The 18128-nt window shown below is 37.2% G+C and overlaps 1 protein-coding gene across 1 annotated transcript in view; it reads left to right on the top strand.

The window, feature by feature from the left end:
• Nucleotides 1-3981: 3981 nt before the first annotated feature.
• tulp3 (tubby like protein 3) overlaps nt 3982-18128 on the top strand; it is a 16944-nt gene continuing 2797 nt past the window's right edge. The window contains exons 1-9 of the mRNA XM_015375669.1: nt 3982-4150; nt 8027-8068; nt 8978-9029; nt 13171-13333; nt 14624-14839; nt 16822-16955; nt 17051-17242; nt 17346-17458; nt 17870-17888. Of these exons, the coding sequence (XP_015231155.1) occupies nt 4095-4150; nt 8027-8068; nt 8978-9029; nt 13171-13333; nt 14624-14839; nt 16822-16955; nt 17051-17242; nt 17346-17458; nt 17870-17888 (987 nt within the window). The 5' untranslated portion in view covers nt 3982-4094. The remainder of the gene's footprint in view (nt 4151-8026; nt 8069-8977; nt 9030-13170; nt 13334-14623; nt 14840-16821; nt 16956-17050; nt 17243-17345; nt 17459-17869; nt 17889-18128) is intronic.

The following is an 18128-nucleotide window of genomic DNA, read 5'->3' as shown; positions in this document are numbered from 1 at the left end:
CCTAGGGCCCCACATTTCCTAAATCCACCCTTGCCTGTAATTAGGAATTTGCCTAACTTATGCTCCAGTTAGATTCTAACTTAGTCTGCACCTTATCAGGAAAACATTGAATGTTGATATGATTACTGAATACTGCGATGAGGATATCATTTACATTTTAATCCCTTTTGTCCCTCCTATCTTTCCTTACACATTTATACTTATTGTCCGTACACTCAGCTGTTCATACGAAGTCAAATGGATACATAGAGTGCAACAGCAGCTTAAAAGAACACAATAAGGAATGTAAACAAAATGAAAAGCTGAATAAATCTCATTAATATTGGTCCTGTGAATTGGGATGAATTGTAATAACAATCATGGAAGCATAGAGCATTTGTTTTGGAAGATGAAGATTATGAAATATGATCCAGAGTTATATTTATAAACAAATATATGTCAGTTACTTGATGTTTTCCTGAACAAATGGTGAGTTAGAAAGCTTATGATAAGGGCTCTGTTGTCGAGATCACATCTACTTCAGGCAATTAAAGCAGCAGAACAGAAATCTCCTTTCATTTCCTGACAGATAGAAATCAAAGCAACCGAAACCTTTTCCTGCTTCTCTACGACATCTATAGGCCTGCTCACATTAGACATTTGACTGAGCGTTGCTTGACATAATTGCTTCCATACTGGGTATTTTTATTTTCTATTCTTGTTTTGTTTCTTAATACCAACATTTTTGTCAGCATGACAGGAATAAACAGATGGCTGATCAGCCTACCAGCTGGATTGTGGACAGCAATACTCATCCAAACTCGACAGCTTGTGTGATAATTCACAAATGGCTGTTTCGGTATTTGCAGTGATCTATTTGCAAAAGAAGTGGAGTGATTGGAATCGTGTCACGTTCCTTTCATTATAACTCCTCCAGATTATCCTTTGTGTCTCAGGAGAATCGCTTCAGTTAATGTTCCGTGTTAAATATTTGCCACAGAATCGTATGCGGTTCGTTTCTGTTATTAAGCTGCTGAGTAATGAAGAGTTGGCAGCCTTGCTGCTGTTACAGATCCCACACTGTGCATGCTGGGATGAGCTGTTTAAAGAGTGACAGTTTTTCTAACGGCATGCCTGAGCAATATTGGAGAAACTGCTTACATTAGCCAAGAAAACAAACGTGAATGGTAAATAGTTTGTCGGGGTTTGTGGTTAGATTTCCTTTAAAAAAAAAATACAAAAAAAAAAACCAAGATAAAGATAGTCCAGAGGCAGCAGTTTTCTGTACGGCCACTAACTGTTTACTTCATGTTGCATCACAATTTGAACGTCTTAGTCATCTCACTTGGATATCCTCGGACCTTTTGTGTAAATCATTTTTTAAAATCTCTACTCGGACAGTGGTGCACCTCAGCAGCTGGAAGTAAAGCTTATGGTTGAGTGGTTTGTTTACGCAAACCCACACACATTTCCCAAATGCCTGTAGATTTGGTTTGACTTTTCTTTTTTAAATTTATACATAATCTTTTTCTTGAGTGGACTGCTTGAGATTCATGTAAATTTTGACAAACATTTTGGTGCCACGCTGTGGTGAATCATCGTTCCCAGAATGTTTTTTTTTTTTTGCAAAGAGCGCTGCCGGCAATCAACAGCTTTTATTTCTCCAGATTCATTAAAACACAGCGAGGCAGAACCGTTGGAGAGTCGGTCTTGCTGGGTGATGCTTGACGTTCCCATGAGAAACCATCATTATTATTATAAACTCTTGCAGCTTATTTCCATCATTTGTTTAGAGCTTGATAATTACTCCCTCTGGTGGAAGATTCCCCCGCTTATCACCAGTTGACTTATGTGGAGTTTTACTGCCATCTCGCAGCACAAACTCAATCAACATAATCCCATTTTCTCGCTTTGCCAAATCGGTGTCAAACACGGGAGACTCTGGTCTCCTAGCAACTAGATTAAGGTCTCCACACCCTGTTTGTTTTTTTTTAAAAAAGGGCAATCTATAGGTTGCATTTTTATTGAGTTACCTTTAAAAGACACCAAGCACTTATCCAGTGTTACAAAGATGGACATGAAAACCTCCCTCCTATGCAGACGGTCAAACTAGAAATGTTTGAAGGTTTAAATATTTTTGGAGACATTTGCAGTTTTTAAAGATTGACTAATACCCATTGTTCCTTTCCTAAAAGATTCCAGAAAACATGGGAATCTGTAGTTAGACATCCTGCCTCTGAAAGGAGACTTTCAGCTGATTGTAGTGTCTGTCAGAAACTTACTGGGAGTAATTGGACAGTTAAATAAGCTGGGCTGGCTCCTATTAAAAAGTGTTTCTACACAATAGATGAAAATAAAATTGCTGTGGAACATAAATAGGGCAATGTTATATAGAACGCTGCATACTGATGGTTGAAAATGATTTGATGTTAGTATTGCCTCTAGCTGTATATTCAGGGTTTTTTTCCTCTCCCATTTTTAGGTCTTTGGACATTTTTATATTTTTTATTTAGAGGGTTGCCCTGTGGTTATCTAACCTGACTCCGCCAGATGGATTTGCTCCGCATATCCATCTGGAAACCTTCCGTTCAAGTAATTTTGGGTTAGCTGATTGGCCTATGTTGGTGATAGACGGGCCAAATAAACCAATCAGATCAACGAAGCATATGATGTACTAACAGAGCGACGACGAAAACAAAACCACAAGCCAATTGATAGATTAAACTCTTGCCGAAACCAGTTGGGAGAAGAGCAAAATACTCTGTAATTCCGATAAAACTTGCTCGATAGCCTCGCTAACGCTAGTTTCATCTGCTGAAGCCGCCATGTTCTTTAGACTGAACTGTCCCGCTTCTCGTTGCGTCACACCTCAACCCGCCTCAAAGCCAACGCTGATTGGACGTTCGTTTGGTGAACGGCTCCAAATTTTCTTCAACGGAGAGTCTCCAGACTGATCTGCAAGTGAAACCTTGAAAGCTCGCGAGATCAGGATGGTCTCACGAGGCTAGTGGTTATCCCCATTCTTGTCCAATTCGACCTGTTTCTTTGGCCAGGCTTCAGAAAACCATGGCCACAGCATGATGCTTCCACTGTCATACCTTATTATGGGGATTTTGCATTTGGCTTGATTTTACCTAAGTACTTTTCTACACACGTCTGCTTTGTTGCTGCTGCAGTGCTTGTAGACAACTGCAAGCAGGAGGTCATATTACTTTCATTCATCTGTGGTTTTCTTCTTGCCAGATTTATTGAGTGCGCAATTCAAGTTGTTTATTCAGTGACTCCCTGCAGCCCCTTCAGGGTTACCGTCAGCTTTCTTGGTCAGTCGTTCAATCTTTTTCGGTTTTGCCATTCCATCATACCTGCAGAAACTTTTCATTTTCAGCCGCTGACTTTTGCATTTTTGTGTAGAAATGAGCTCTGTGGGATTTTCAAAGCTAAGGGTGTTATTTTCAAACCTCCCCTGCTTTATTCCTGACTTTTCGTTTGTGTTTGTTGTTTTTCTTACAGCTGATTGTTAATTAATGTTCTCTAACAGCCATCTATGGCCTTTACAAAAGAGCTGCAGTTATAGTCATATTACATTTCATACAGGTTATGGCAAATAGTTGCATTGGATTTTCTTTTATGGGTGTAAATTAGGAGGCTAAATGCAAACAGAATTGCACACATCCAGATTTTTGTATTAAACAAATTCTGAGCTTCTTCATAATGAATGAATGACACAAATGTTTCTATTGTTATCTATCTACAGGTTTAAGGGGTGGGAATACTTCCTCACTCTCTCTCAAACTTATTTTTTAATACATTGACAATTCGTGCTGTTACTTCGGTTCCAATTCCTTCTTGGTTTCTTGTTCGTTGTCTGAAGTGTGAAGTCATGGTAACAGCACAAGCCTAACAACCTAAGCCTGTCTCAGCGCTGGGTTACTGTCTCTCCCATGGGTGGGACATAGTGAAGCTGCTGTTTCTTTGTAATGTTTGCCAGAGATCTTGCAGCCTGGAGGTCGTTCTGTTAGGTTGGGCGGCGCTGACGGTAGAACCAGTCTGTGTTTGAAGATTTCTGCACCATTGGAGGACGATATAAGTGGAGTAGCTTTTGCACATTTCCATCCATGGATTTGGTAAAAACTGAAGGATCTCAGCCGGTCTACAGCCGCTGGTCATACAGGTTACATTTTCTCTTCATTCAGTATATATTTCTATTTTGATTTTATGAAAGACGATGTTGCCAAAGTGACATTTTCGAAATTAATTGGACCAATATTCCTTCTCTTCTACCAAACTATTTGTATTTTGTTATTTGCTAGAAAGCAAAGTTGTTTTTAGACAGAACTGAAGCCTTTTTCTTTATCCACATGTTGCCGTATCTCCCTATCTAATCAGCTGGCTGGTAGACAGACTACCTTGCAGTCCACTCTTGTACCTCTTGCTCATGTTTCTGCCATCATGTCGTTACTTATTCAAAGCACCAGCTTGTGACTGTGCTTGCTGTAACTAGAGTTGGTGATTTGTGCCTATCCAACCTTCTGAGAGAGTGTGTGGGTGGGTTAGTGTGTGTACTGTTGGCTGCATGGCTGACTTAAACAAGCATGTAACTAAAATTCACACAGTATCCATCAGTCTTACTACTGAAAAATGAATGTGTCCTTTAGGTATGCCTTAAAACATCTCAATTTTCAGGAAATATTACGTTCTCTTCCAGTTATGCCATCTAATAGTCTCCTAATTGAACAGATGTATTATTAATTGAATACATTAACCTAATTTAATGCATGTATGGTGAGGTGTCTGGTTGCAGACAGCTAAGTGCAAAAAGATCGGCTTCAAGGTACATGTACCTCTTTCTATTTAAAGCATCCATCCATCATGCAAACACACTTATCCTTGCAGGTTAATGGGGAGCCGGTTCCTGTCCCCAGCAGTCAACAGGTGACTGGAAAGACTACCATGCATACTGGGACCCATTTAGCTAAAAACTGATTGTGGTAGGAAGGCCAGGTGACCAAAGAGAACCCATGCATGCACATAAACATTCATTTTCATACAGAATGTGATAAGATACGGATGATGTCAAAAATAAGGAAGAAAAGCCCCTCAGAAGGAGTCGGAACAGAGGACGGAAAACACCTTCAATGCATTAAATTAAATTGATAAAAGTTTCTAACTAACACTAACGTAAATCCTCTGACAACGCAGTTTCAAGTTACACATAAAAACAGATGCTTTGTTTTGTTTAACAGTTTCTCACCAGAGGGAGACTAAATATATAGATCAAACAGAGTCTATACTCCCTGGAGTTGGACATCTAGACATAGTGAAGGCGACTTGCTGATCTTCAAACAGAACGATACAGACAGGATTAAAAAGACTCAGAACAGGGCATTTTGTTTCAGAAAATGCTGATCTATGAGGATTCAAACTTAATCTAACTTCTATGGTTTGCATAGAGCATTTGGAAAAGAGAAAATATCTGCTAAGCTGCTGTCGTTTGGACAAAAATGCCTTGTTCGCTGCAGAGGTCAGAGGAGGCAGCGTGGACTTGTATATAATGATAGATTGGCAATGGAAATGTAAGGAAACCATAGTAAAAAGGTATGTAAAACTTTATAACAGCGGCAGGAGACCCTACTAGATGCTACTTCTGTTAGCTTAGAACAGGAATGCTAGGCTACTGGGACAGAGTCACCAAACCTGTACCAGAATGGATAAAGGACGTGACTCTTGATTCAAACATTTAGATGATAGTTTGTTAATCATAACATATGAGCAGGGACCCCTATTATATCCTACAAGGATATTTTCTTTCTTAAAAAGAACATAGTGTTAGGGTTAGTTACATTTTTTTCCCCTTGATGTTTTGAAATGTCCTCATGAAGACATTCCCTCAGAGCCTGACCACCTCAAATCAACCTGTTGACGCATGAAATGACGTTTCTGCTCAGCCGTTGACCTTATTTGCAGAAACTCTTCAGTCCAAAATCTTTTCACTGCACTTTCCAGATGCATTGTGGGAGTTATAGAACAGTTTCATGATATCTTTCCTGCATGTAGATACTGTTATTGGTGAAGGTGCACTTTTTGGTAACCTGATGTGAGAGGTGTCAGAACTCCTGTAAATTCCTAAAAGAACATTATGGAAATGTTCCTAAACACCTAGCATTTCCTAAAAAAAAAAAAAAAAAAAAGTATCTAATGATGCCGTTGTCTATTACACATTGCAGGACTTTATGCAAAATAGAAATTCTTCTGTTTGTTTTCGAGTAGAAGGCTTCTGAGCTTCCAGTTTTTGGACACGCTGCTAAACACATCCCCAAAGCTTGGCACTCCTTTCCTTCTTACATCTTTAAATCTTTGCAGCAAAGCGCTAAAGACTGTTTCCAACAACCTGAATAAGTTGTTACATTCATGCTGATTTTGCACAGTTTCTATCTTAGTCGGTTAAGTAACATGCTGCTGTCATTTTGCACATGTTGCTGCTACTTTCAAATATCCATTTCTGTAAAAATGTTCAGCTGTATATTGGTTATTTTATTCTCCAGGTGCACCGTTTTTATAATGTTAAAACACTTTGCAGTACAGTATTTTGTTGTTTATCTTTTAACTCTTCACTATTATGTTATTTTTATATATTTTTCTAAGGTGTGACCATTTTTTCTATAATCTTTTTGCTGCTGAAAACGCCAGAATTTCCCCATTGTGGGACAATGAAGGGATTTTCTATTCTATTCTAAAGGCTTCCAACTACTGTAAAGCACAAAACGTGACTGGAGGTTTTAATCAATGCTGCTGTTCTGGTGATGATGGAGCTACAATTGCCATGGTTACTCTGTTTTCTGACACACAGTGAAGGTACACGAGAAGCGTGTCCCGCTTTTGTCACCTAAGCTGCAATAGACTAATTAAACATTGATTACTCAGAGCTCTAATACTTTCTAACTTTGTGTGAACGTTTCTATCTGTTAAAGGTTTTTTAAAGTCTTTTCTTCAATGTGAGCCAATTTGATTTATTACAACATAAAGCGCTAAGTGTTATATCAGATATCTGCCTGTGATGCATCTTTTCTGTTTACTGGTATATAAGGTTGCTCTTAGCTTCAATATATAAGCTCTGTCTCTATATAAACTAAAGCTTTTTGCATGTTTTGCTTGTGCAGTTAGCTTTATTTCAGAGGTGCAATCAGGAATGAGTTTCAATCAATATGCTTTTAGCCTTGCGTGAAACGCTTTCAGTGGGTGGTCACAGTTTGCCATAAAACAAGGCTGCTCTTTTCAAATGCAGTTCTATTAGCTCAGACAGAAACAAGTCAGGTGAAGGGTTTCAAACTCTAATTCTCAAGTGCTGATGTCCTGCAACTTTAATTTATGTCCCTGATTAAACACGTTTATAACAAATATAACAGTATTAACTCCTTAGCACGCAGTTAAGTTCTCCTGCTTTGTTATTTGATACAGCAGAGAACAATATAAAGGTTGCAGCGTATGACACCTCTGATATTGGTAAATGGATAAAAAAAAATATATTTTCTCTAAATGAATCCATACATGACAAAAAGTAAAATCTAAGTCAGTCAATTTTTCTTAAAATAAGTGTATTTTTTCTTGAATTTAGCTGGTAAGTGAGAAACTGTCGAATTAAACAATTTACATTAAAAATAATAATTTCAAATGAGAATTAAGCACTTAAATTTCCAGTGCATACTATCTAATTCTTATATTTTAAGGGTAAAAATGGTAATTCCATTGGCAGATCATCTTATAACCTACTCAAATTAAGGTTAAATACTCTATTTCAAGAAATTGTAACTAATTTTTAGAATTAGAGAGATCAACTATTTTCCAGGTGGTGCTTTTATAGGAGCCCGCCATTGAGGTTAAGAATAAAACAGACTCTTCAAACTAAATATTTTAATGTTTGCAAATTACTTGTGAAATTCATTTTTTTTTATTATTAATTACTCAGTTAATTTATGATGTTGCTGAAGTGATTGACATGTTTTATTCTCCACCTAATCCTGTTATTTTGGCTGTCATTTTTTTCATGAAGGCCCTCCAGCTCTGCCAGCTTCTCCTCCGACTCCACATCAAGGTAATCCACAAAACCCACCACAACAGAACCCTTCATCTTTCAGACCTAGAGTAGAAATGTGGATAACCAAAGTAGATACAAGTAAACTCCTTTGTTGGATGCTTCCTAAAGGTCTAAATACCTTAAAAATGGCCCCATTTTTGCAATAATTGTTATGATACTTGTTACAATAGGAGTCCTGATCTCATTAAGATGATCATTTTTGGCAAAGGGTAGCATAATAACTATGAGTCATGCCTGTGCTGACTAGTGGGCTACATGCTGTGATGATGGAGCAATAGACAGCCCAATCCAAGGGCCTGTGTTTCTGTTTTGTGCATTCAGAAATGCCCTCTTGAGTCCGAGGGTGATGAGTCATCGGTGAAAATCTGCAGCTGTAGACATGACAGGAAACTGACGAAAAGGGGTGGGAAATCAAAGTGAGCAGGACACGTCTGATAGCTGACCTCATGTAGGGAAGAGTGGCCTTATTTGAAGATCTCCCTCAGCTTTGATCCTTCTCCACAAATAGTCATTTCAGGCCACAAGAACATGTGATATTTAAAGATTTACCCAACAGGAAAAGATAAAAGAGAAATGAGAGTCAGCGGCCTGCGTTATGACACCAGCCTGTGATTTGTCTCTTACTCGTGTGAGGTTGACGGTGAGTTTCGATTCGACCAAATTGAGTCAGGATTGGCAGAAGTGACTCCTAATATTGCGCTACCATCTCCTCATGGTAGCTTTACCAGATGTCTCTACAAAAATGTGCGAAAGCTTATGCAGAAGATTCCTTTCTCAGAGAGGGATTACAGGTTTTAAGGATTTTACATGTTTTGCTAAAGTCAATAATAAATGTTGCTAAAAAATGTATTTCTGTTTGTGTGATATTATGCAGAAACTTGCTTCATGTTTGCTTTTCCTCTGCAGAGTCATTGAAGGCGACTGTAGCAGTCTGATGCAGCAGAAGCTGGAAAGACAGGTAGGAACTGGAACTTTTTACTGAGACTTATAATATTTCAAAGTTTGTACGATTTCTTATAGTTTTTGCTGTGATGTAGATTCTCCTATCTGACTTATTCTAGCTTAAAGAAAATACGATTTTGGTAGAACTAATTTCAGAGCGATACTCAAACTTTGATTTACAAAAGATTGTAGAAAAAATTCTCATATTTTTATTATTCTACGTCCATTTAGTTTTTTTTATTATATATTTAATGCATGACCTGAACGTCTGCAAAATTTTTAACCTGCAATTGAGAACACAATAAGATCATATTATTAACCTACTCAAATTAAGGATAAATACACTATTTTAATAAACCGTTACTCGTTTTTAGATCATTTGTAGTCTGTATGATTACAGAGATCAAAAAAAAAAAATCATAAAAAGTGACTCTTCTACCAGAGACATCTCCTAACCTGCGGCTGTAAGTGAGGCGCAGCCACAGTGGTTTATTGTTTGGATGCATCTGTGGAATTAAATGCTTCCTGATTTCTCGCAGTGCTTTGTGTCTCCTCGACATCCTGTTATTACAATGCAGCCCTTCCCCTTTATTTCCTCTATTTTTTCATTTAGTGAATTTTTAGATTGACGGAATAAAAAGCAAAAACAAAACATGTTTAACTCATAGTGCACCTCCTTTCTCCCCTCATCTCTCCCTCCTCCCGGCGCTAATGACACTCATTCAGTTAGGAACGGTGACTGCACAGACACAGAAACGGCCTCATTCTGCTGCTTGTTATGATGACAGAGGCCTATTCTGTCAGAGGAGCACATTATGCAAAGGAGGCCGTCAACTTTTTGATTCTGAGCTTCAGAAATGGAGACAAAGATAACCCCGCATTCATTTTCATCTGAGTTCATGAGAGAAAAGGGATCTGTAGCATTTTTGAATGAAACCGATCAGTAAGTTTGGGCAGATATTCTTCATGTCCACAATGGAGAAGGTTTGTATATTTATTCTTTCAATGGTACTTTTACTTTTTGATTTAAATAATTCCAGCTTTTCTCCAGTTAAAGTTATTTTCCTTGAATTGGCTTCAAAACGACTAGAATCAGGTTAATTATCTGCTTTAAACTAACTCCTTAGCTTACATTTTCCCAGATGTTTTTGTTCAGGCAGGAAGAACTGTAAACACCTTAATGAAGACTTCCTGATGTAAAGGTCAACCTCTTAGCCGTAACAAAATAATTGAGCCTTAGAAAAATTCAAATCAGAATAACTCCCTTCTAACTAGATGAGCCACTGATTCCCTCTTTGGAAAATTGGCTCCCATAGTTAAATAAATGCAGTGACATCAGGGACCAATGATTACAACTCCTTTAATCAGCTTATCTGCAGTGTGAAGTGATTGTTTATCCATATTTTTCTGAAAATATGCTTGTTTTTTACAATTTTTTTGTTTCTTTTAGTGTTCAACAGTAACAAAATACCAAACAGACATTTGTAAAAAAAATATTTGGCACACCAGAGCGGTTTAGCAGAGCTCCCAGGAACGTTGGGGATAGAAAAGGGGCCACAGCATCACAGACCCTTCACTAATTATCAGTGGCTATTATAAACTTTTCCCTGTGTTCATCCTCAGTGGAATATCAGAAACACCTGGAGGTTTTATTTCCCTTTTGCTAAAAGAGAAATAACTTTGCTGTAGTATTTAGAAAACTTGGAATGTTTATGTTTTTTTGATGGTAGGAAACAAAATCAAATCTTTTTTTTTTTATCTTCCCCTTAACATCTTCCTAACTTTGTGATTCTAAGATTAATTTGAGTCCTTATCCCGCCTAGTGGCCAGTAGATGAAAGAGTTTAGCCTCCGACATAATTTAAATTAATATATTAAAGATAGTTAAATAATTCTAAATACGGGGTTCCCGCGGGTCCTTAAAAAGTCTTAAAAGGCATTGAATTCTTCAAAATAAAACTAAGGCCTTAACTAAAGCTTTTGTTCGCTTAGCAACATTCTCTAAAGTTGATGCAGCTAGTGCTCCTCTTTTTTTCCAAATTACAGCTGTTGAATATTTTTGAAATTAATATTTATCAAACATGTACCTTTATTTTTATGATAAAACAAGGTCAGTCTCCTGATACTTTCAAGAAATATTTTGTTAAGAACTGCCAAGTGCATTCTTATAATACTAGACAAGCTTTGTCTTTTCATTTACCGTTAAGTATTAAAACTCAAGTGCAATTTTCTTTTCGGCATCGTGGTGCAAAATTATGGAATGAATATGGAAAATATTTGGAATCTTCAAAAATAAATGGTAGAAAGTCTTTGAAAAAAATACTGTTATCCAAAAAAGACAGTGATGTATGATTTTAAAAAAAATTGACCCCCTGAAATCTGAATGCTAAAATGTAAAAATAATGTTACTGTACATGTCTATTCGGTTTTCTCTGAAAGGACTTTCATAATGTGAGCTGCCTGATATTTTGTTGGTTTACGGGTGTGGCCTTGGTATAAGCCCTAAAGGGTTTCTGTCACACTCCATCACATTTTTTATTTTTTATTTTATTCTATTGGTGTATTCTGAGTTTTTATTTTGATCTGTGAAAAAAAAAAAAGAAAAAAATAATTGGTATTAAAATGTCTTAAATCAGTCTTTCGTAGGTCTTAATTTTTAAAACATCATAAATAGGATTATTTTTGTTACGATGTATTTTTGTAATCTAAATAAAACTTTAAAATTGACAATTTTTTTTTTTTAAAAAAATAAATAATGGCTCGCCATTATTGGTTCCGTCCCGATAGCGGAAACCAATAAAGCGTTGTTGCGGCCGGGACATTTGGGAGATGCACCTTTAACTTTTTGTCTGGAAAATATGAGCAAGTGTAAATGTAATGAAAATTGTCTCCAGCCAAGAGTTTTCTCCATGGCTAAAACCAGGGAACATACATGAGGCTCAGTGGATTTTGTGCAAGAAGTCATTCAAGCTCAGAACGATGGGAATTAAGGCAGTGGAGTCGCATGTGAAGCACGAAACATAAAGCGTCAAAATGGAGTTACCGAGAAACAGCCGGTATTTCTCGGTTTTGTTCCACCCTTGTCTCTGCAACGCCTCCACTTATCACCAAATCAAACATACTAAGAAAACCATACAAAGAAAAATAGATGCAAAAAAGACTTAGCACTGGTTATGTTGGGGCTTTAAAACTGATTTGTTTTGTTCCCTGCTAAAACAAAGTTTGTGAATTCAGTTAAATAATTGTTCAAATATATCTGTCATTTGTGTGTTTTTAGCTTTCTTCCTGTATGGGAAGCTTTTCAAAATTTGAAACAGTGCAGTGGTTTATGTTAAAATAAACCTTTGGGTTAAGTTGTTGCAAGCAGGTTTTTCTTGTTTCTTGTGAATTTGGTCTTAGATTTTTATTTCAAGTGGCATTAAAAAGTATTAAAAAGTCTTGAATTTAACTTGCCTTATGCTGTAGGAACCTTGTAAATATTTAATCTAAACCTTTGGGATGAATATATTTAAAGGCATGTTGCACATTTCTTGCTGCCAATGATTGCGTCACATCTGGGTGACCAGATTATCTCATAAGATTCGTTACGGATAGTTTTCCACCTCAGAGTAAAACATACGTCTTTCAGTTTCTCATTGTTAATTGAGCCACTGATGAATCATGAATGAGCTTTTCGCACTTTGCCAAATCTGAGGCTAGGCTTCCTGGTGTCTTTGAGCTCACTAAGCAGCATCCCTCATCAGCATGTGTTGTTGTGCACTTGGCGCACTAATTAATGAGCTTGTATAATCCCAAAGGCTGCTCTGACCAAAGTTGGGTAAGCGAAGGGGGATGAGTTCTTACATTATCACCATGAGGAATTTTCAGAAGCACAATGCATTAAATATGCCTCATTTTCCATCACACTCAAGTAGCAGGTGCAATGCAGACCTTTTTTGTCCATTAAACAGGCTGTTTGCAGGATTTACTGGAAGACACAGCTTGCATGTCATCATGCATATAAATGCAATTACCTCTGGTTGGGTCATTTTTTCCACCTCAACTATATTCATCCTCTTCACATCAGAAACATTGAATAATTCTTTGTAATCAAGTGATCATTTGTCTGGGAAGGTCATGTAGAACAGCTTTTTAAAGCCAAAGGTGTCGTGTGTTTAGAGGGCTCTGCTGGAGCAGAAGCAGCGACGGAAACGTCAGGAACCCATGATGGTCCAGCCCAACACCGAGACCCGACCGCGGCGCTACAGGACGCGGCGAGGAGAGGAGCAGGACCCGCTGGTGGAGTCTCAGATCAGCATCAACAGTGACATCATCATTGATGGTGAGAGAAACACACACAGCAGCCTTTTAAATAAGCCTTTTAATCATATGGTACATAATGTAATGGCTTCATCCCTTCTACTACTGACATCCACCAGTACTGGTTGCTGTTTTACTTGGAGATCTGAACCTCTGATTAGAAGCTTTTACATTTTAAAGGAGAGTTTTAAATCATCAAATGTCGCTCATGTTGAAAGAAAAGTGACGGCTGTAGGTTCCATGTTCTCAAGTTCAAATTAGGGCATCACTAGGTGAGACAGTGAGTTTGCTACAGATTGTTTACATATTTATGGCATATTGTTCATTTGGGATCATTTAAAATAATAGCTAAATTAATCTGATTTCTTTTTAGTGTTAAATTTAGCCAATCCTTAATGCTGGGTTTGTGCATTTTAAATGTAAAGATGTTTAATTATCTTAACTGATGTGAATAGTTGGAAAAAAAAAACTCTGATCTGTTTTTATGCTTTGTTTACAGTATTTCTTAGTCAATCGAAAAAAAACAAACAAAACATAAATAACATGTGCTCTAAGGGAGTGAAGATGCGGCTTCTAACCTATTTTGAATTTAAAAAAGCTTCCTGGATGGGAAGCGAAACATCTTCAAACTTGGAAACAAAGTCCAGTGGATTTTTTTTTTTTTTTTACTTTTTTGTAATGACTATGACCTGGATGACTTAGTTTACTCTAATTTAAACCCTTTAACATTGTTCTACTATTACAGTTCTGGTTCTTGTAAATACCTTGACCTACTCTCACAATTGATGCTTCAAAATTACTTTTATGTTCTATTTATTCTAATACTTTATTGAACATTGGTTGATATATTCCATGAAATTATCCACAGTTATTTTAGTTCACTCAGGAGTCTTAATCTTACATATTATATAATAGCCAACTGAAAATTATACCTCAGTCAGTAAAAATTGGTAAAATATTTAATTTCATGCTTTTTTTGATATTATACTTGTAAATATTACCTGAAGATTTCAGAAGATTCGTAATGATTGAATGTTTGATTTAAAAAATAGGAGTCAGTTGGGAAAAAATGGGAATATGACCTTAGTAGGGTTTGTTTGGCCTGGAGCGTTTTAGTCATGTTTCAATATCAATTCTCATCAGGGATATTGGCCCCCATAGAGAACAGACAACAAATAGAAACAACAAGAAATTAATCTAACAAAAAGGAAATGACAGTCCACCATGGTGGTTTTTACCTTAGAAAACTGCCTCCTATATAAAGGTAACAGAATAATTAAAGAATGAGCTAAATACTTTCCTGTGTTGTTAGGTATCGATGGACCGGCAGCTTTCACAGCTCCAGCAGCTCCTGATCTGGGAACACAAATCCAGGTTCAGTCAGCGAGCCAGTCCCAGTCACCCCAGCCTCATCATCAGCCTCCGTCTCAACCTCAGTCTCCTAAAGCCGAGGAAACAGAAAGAGACGGAGACACCGAGACTCTGCTGGAGCCCAAGACAGACATCCACGAGCTGCTACAGAGGGAAGGTGAGCTTCCAGCAGCAAGTCTACTTTAATTCTGATCTCTAAGCAAAACCAGTATTAGGTTTAAACTATTTCCCTTTTTAACAGTGTCTCCACTGATTGATTTTAAGTTTGGTGCCGCAAAATGTTTCAGTCTCAAACAACCAGATTAGATACAACTGGAAAAGCTCAAATATGGAAAATCTAAGCAAACACGAACAACAAATTATTCAAAACATAATTTGATTTATTTAATAGGCCAGGGATGGGGCTGGGGGTTTCCCTTATATCTACAAAAAGGGAATCATTATTTAGCTAATCCAGTGTTTTTGTAACTTGTTTCAATGTTCTGACTGATCTGTTACTTTAAGTCAAGACTGGATAGTTGTAAAATTTAAAAAATATTGATTTATTCCTCCTCAGTCATTCATCCTCTCACTTTGCCTCATGTATCAGCTCTAGTAACAGTGAAACATACCCTCAGCATGATCCTGCCACCACCATGCTTGGATTAGCACCCATCATTGTGGACAAACAGATACATTATTTGTGTTGTCTGACCATAAAAAAACACAACCTAGAATTACTTTGGGAGAATCGTTTCTTAATCCTGATATAGATTTTACTTCCATCTAGTGGTGAATGGTAGGTATTACAGGGTGTTTGTCTTGAATTAAAAAAAAAAAAAGAAAAAGGTTGTTTTGTATTTTGTCCGGAGCCATTTAAGTCACCAGGAAGATGATGCTTACTGTTAAACAAAATAACAAATAATAAAAAAATGTTTTCTGGATTAGAGCTTTCTCCCTTTAAACCCTCATATTTTCATTACACCAAAGAAAGATACTTGGACAATACAATAATATTTGTTTTATTATGTACAATATGATCTTTCTTAAAAGAGCGGATCACCATGCTGGGTGGAAAAGCTTCTTAGCCCCCTTTCTAGTTCCTATAGTTTAATTCATGAAAGCCACTAGTTGCATTGCACAAAGCTTTACCTGGAGTCCTGCCCTTTAAGAGGTCTGGTAACATTTAGAATATGCATTCCATGATCGTTCCAGCTCTGCATGAGATTTGTTTCTTCCTGGATGTCTTTCAGTTCTCCAACCTCCCCATCCTGCATTTGCCGGCTGATTTACATTCATTTTCGAAGATAAAATACTGAACCAGGAATAAGAATGTTCCAGAAAAAAATCATAAATTTTACAGCAGCTAACTTACTAATCATTTTCAGATGTTTGATTACGTTGGAACTTTAATGTAACCCAAAGCACTGTATTACAGTTTTTATCCTTTCCTGCTTGCTTTAAAATTAGTGGAGCGCCTCTGCTTCCTGAGTGAATGAAAGTTGTTTCCAGCAGCAGCTAAGACCGAGATCTACGCTGATAAATTCACTTAATTTCCCTCTGGAAAAAATCGAAATCTAGATAAGTAAATTTTTTCTTAAAATAAGTGCATTTGTTCTTGAATTGAGGAGATGAAAGAGACATTTTGCCAATGGAACAAGACAAGTTAGATTTAAAATAAGAAGACACAATTGCATTGTCTTATTTCCAGGGCATATTATCAAATGATCTTATTTTAAGGTTTAAAATACTAATTCCATTGGCAAAATATCTAATTTACCTACTCAAATCAAGGGTAAATACACTTAATTTAAGAAATTTTTACTTATTTCTAGATCATTTTTCCAGTGGGATTATTAAAGTATGTCTGATTCTGATTATCAGAAAGATGCCACAGGCCTAAACCCTGCTTGATCATCATTACTGCATGATCACAAAGCTCCCAGTTTTAAGCATTTTAAAGGGAAATGCTGAGAGTAATTTTCAACATACTCTTGACTTAATGGATTCTGTAATAGTGTTCATTTTTACATGGCTTTTTAGAGCTTAACAGTAGAAGACCATGTCTATATTAAAGAATAAATGTCATACAGTAGTCAGTTAAAAAAAAAAATCAATAAAGTAACACCTGGAACCTCCCTCCTTAATCCACTGCCACAGGTTTGTGTGGAAGTATGAACTTTGATGAAACCAGCGAACACGAAGACGATGCGGACGAGAATCAGGTTTCTTCTCTGTCCTCCCAAACCGACGTTACCAGGCCCGCCTCAGCTTCTAGTGGCAAAAACATTCCTGTGAGTTGTTCAGTAGCTTCTGCCGCCTGCTTACCATCTATCTTAGATAATTACGATGTGAATTAAACATAATGTGCTGTTTCCTTTTTTACCAGGAGACGGTAATCCCTGGATCACCTTCTGCAGAAAGCTTCCTTGCAGACTCAGCAAACCTAGAGGAGTTTGTCCTGTCCCCTGCGCCTAGTGGCATCAAAATTAAATGCAGGATTACTCGGGACAAGAAAGGTATGGACCGAGGCCTCTATCCCACATACTACATGCACATGGAGAGAGACGATGGGAAAAAGGTGAGCCGTTAAAATTCAGAGGAAGTAACTGACTTCAAAAACGTCCTTAAACAATAAGTCCTGTCAGATACCTACTTTTAAAAGGCAATTACTCTCTTTAAAGGTTTTTTTGTTGGCTGGAAGGAAGAGAAAGAAGTGCAAAACATCTAACTACCTCATTTCAGTGGATGCCACGGATCTGTCACGAGATGGAGAGAGTTTTATTGGGAAGCTGAGGTGAGCTGCTCATGTTTTCAGCTTTCAGGGTTAGTTTAAGGAAATGCAGTGTTTGGTACAGGTGAGATTTTAGGAATATTTTTGGGGAACATTTTTTTTTGTTTGTTTTTCTCACAAACTGATTATGTATTTTTTTTAGATTAGATACAGTTTTACGTCTACAAACACTGGCCATAACTTACAATATGATGAAAAAGTTGTTTTATTTCACAAATGTTTCAAAAAGAAAAGTTGTCCATCGGTTTCATTACTTACGTTACAATTTTTAAGATAATAACTAACGAAAACCACAAATTTAGTATCTGAGAAAAAGAAAAAAAGAATATTAAAACCAAAAAAACAACAACTAATTTTTCTAAATTTTAGCCAACTAAAAAGTATGAGCCTGTTGGATACTTTATTGGATTACAGCAGCAATGCAGCGGAGTTGGTCAGTCTGTGGGATTACTGAGGTGTTATGAGAGCCCAGGTTGCTCTGATGATGTAACCTGACTCCGCCAGTTGGATTTGCTCCGCATATCCATCTGGAAACCGTCCGTTGAAGTAATTTTGGGAAGGGGCGAAAATACTGGTTAGCTGATTGGCCTATGTTGGTGATAGACGGGCCAAATATACCAATCAGATCAACGAAGCATTGGACGTACTAACAGAGCGATGACGAAAACACGAC

This window comes from Cyprinodon variegatus, unplaced genomic scaffold (assembly GCF_000732505.1).
Source record: "Cyprinodon variegatus isolate N-32 unplaced genomic scaffold, C_variegatus-1.0 Scaffold7, whole genome shotgun sequence".
Taxonomy (NCBI): Eukaryota; Metazoa; Chordata; class Actinopteri; order Cyprinodontiformes; family Cyprinodontidae; genus Cyprinodon; species Cyprinodon variegatus.
This window is presented reverse-complemented; position numbering and strand designations above follow the sequence as displayed.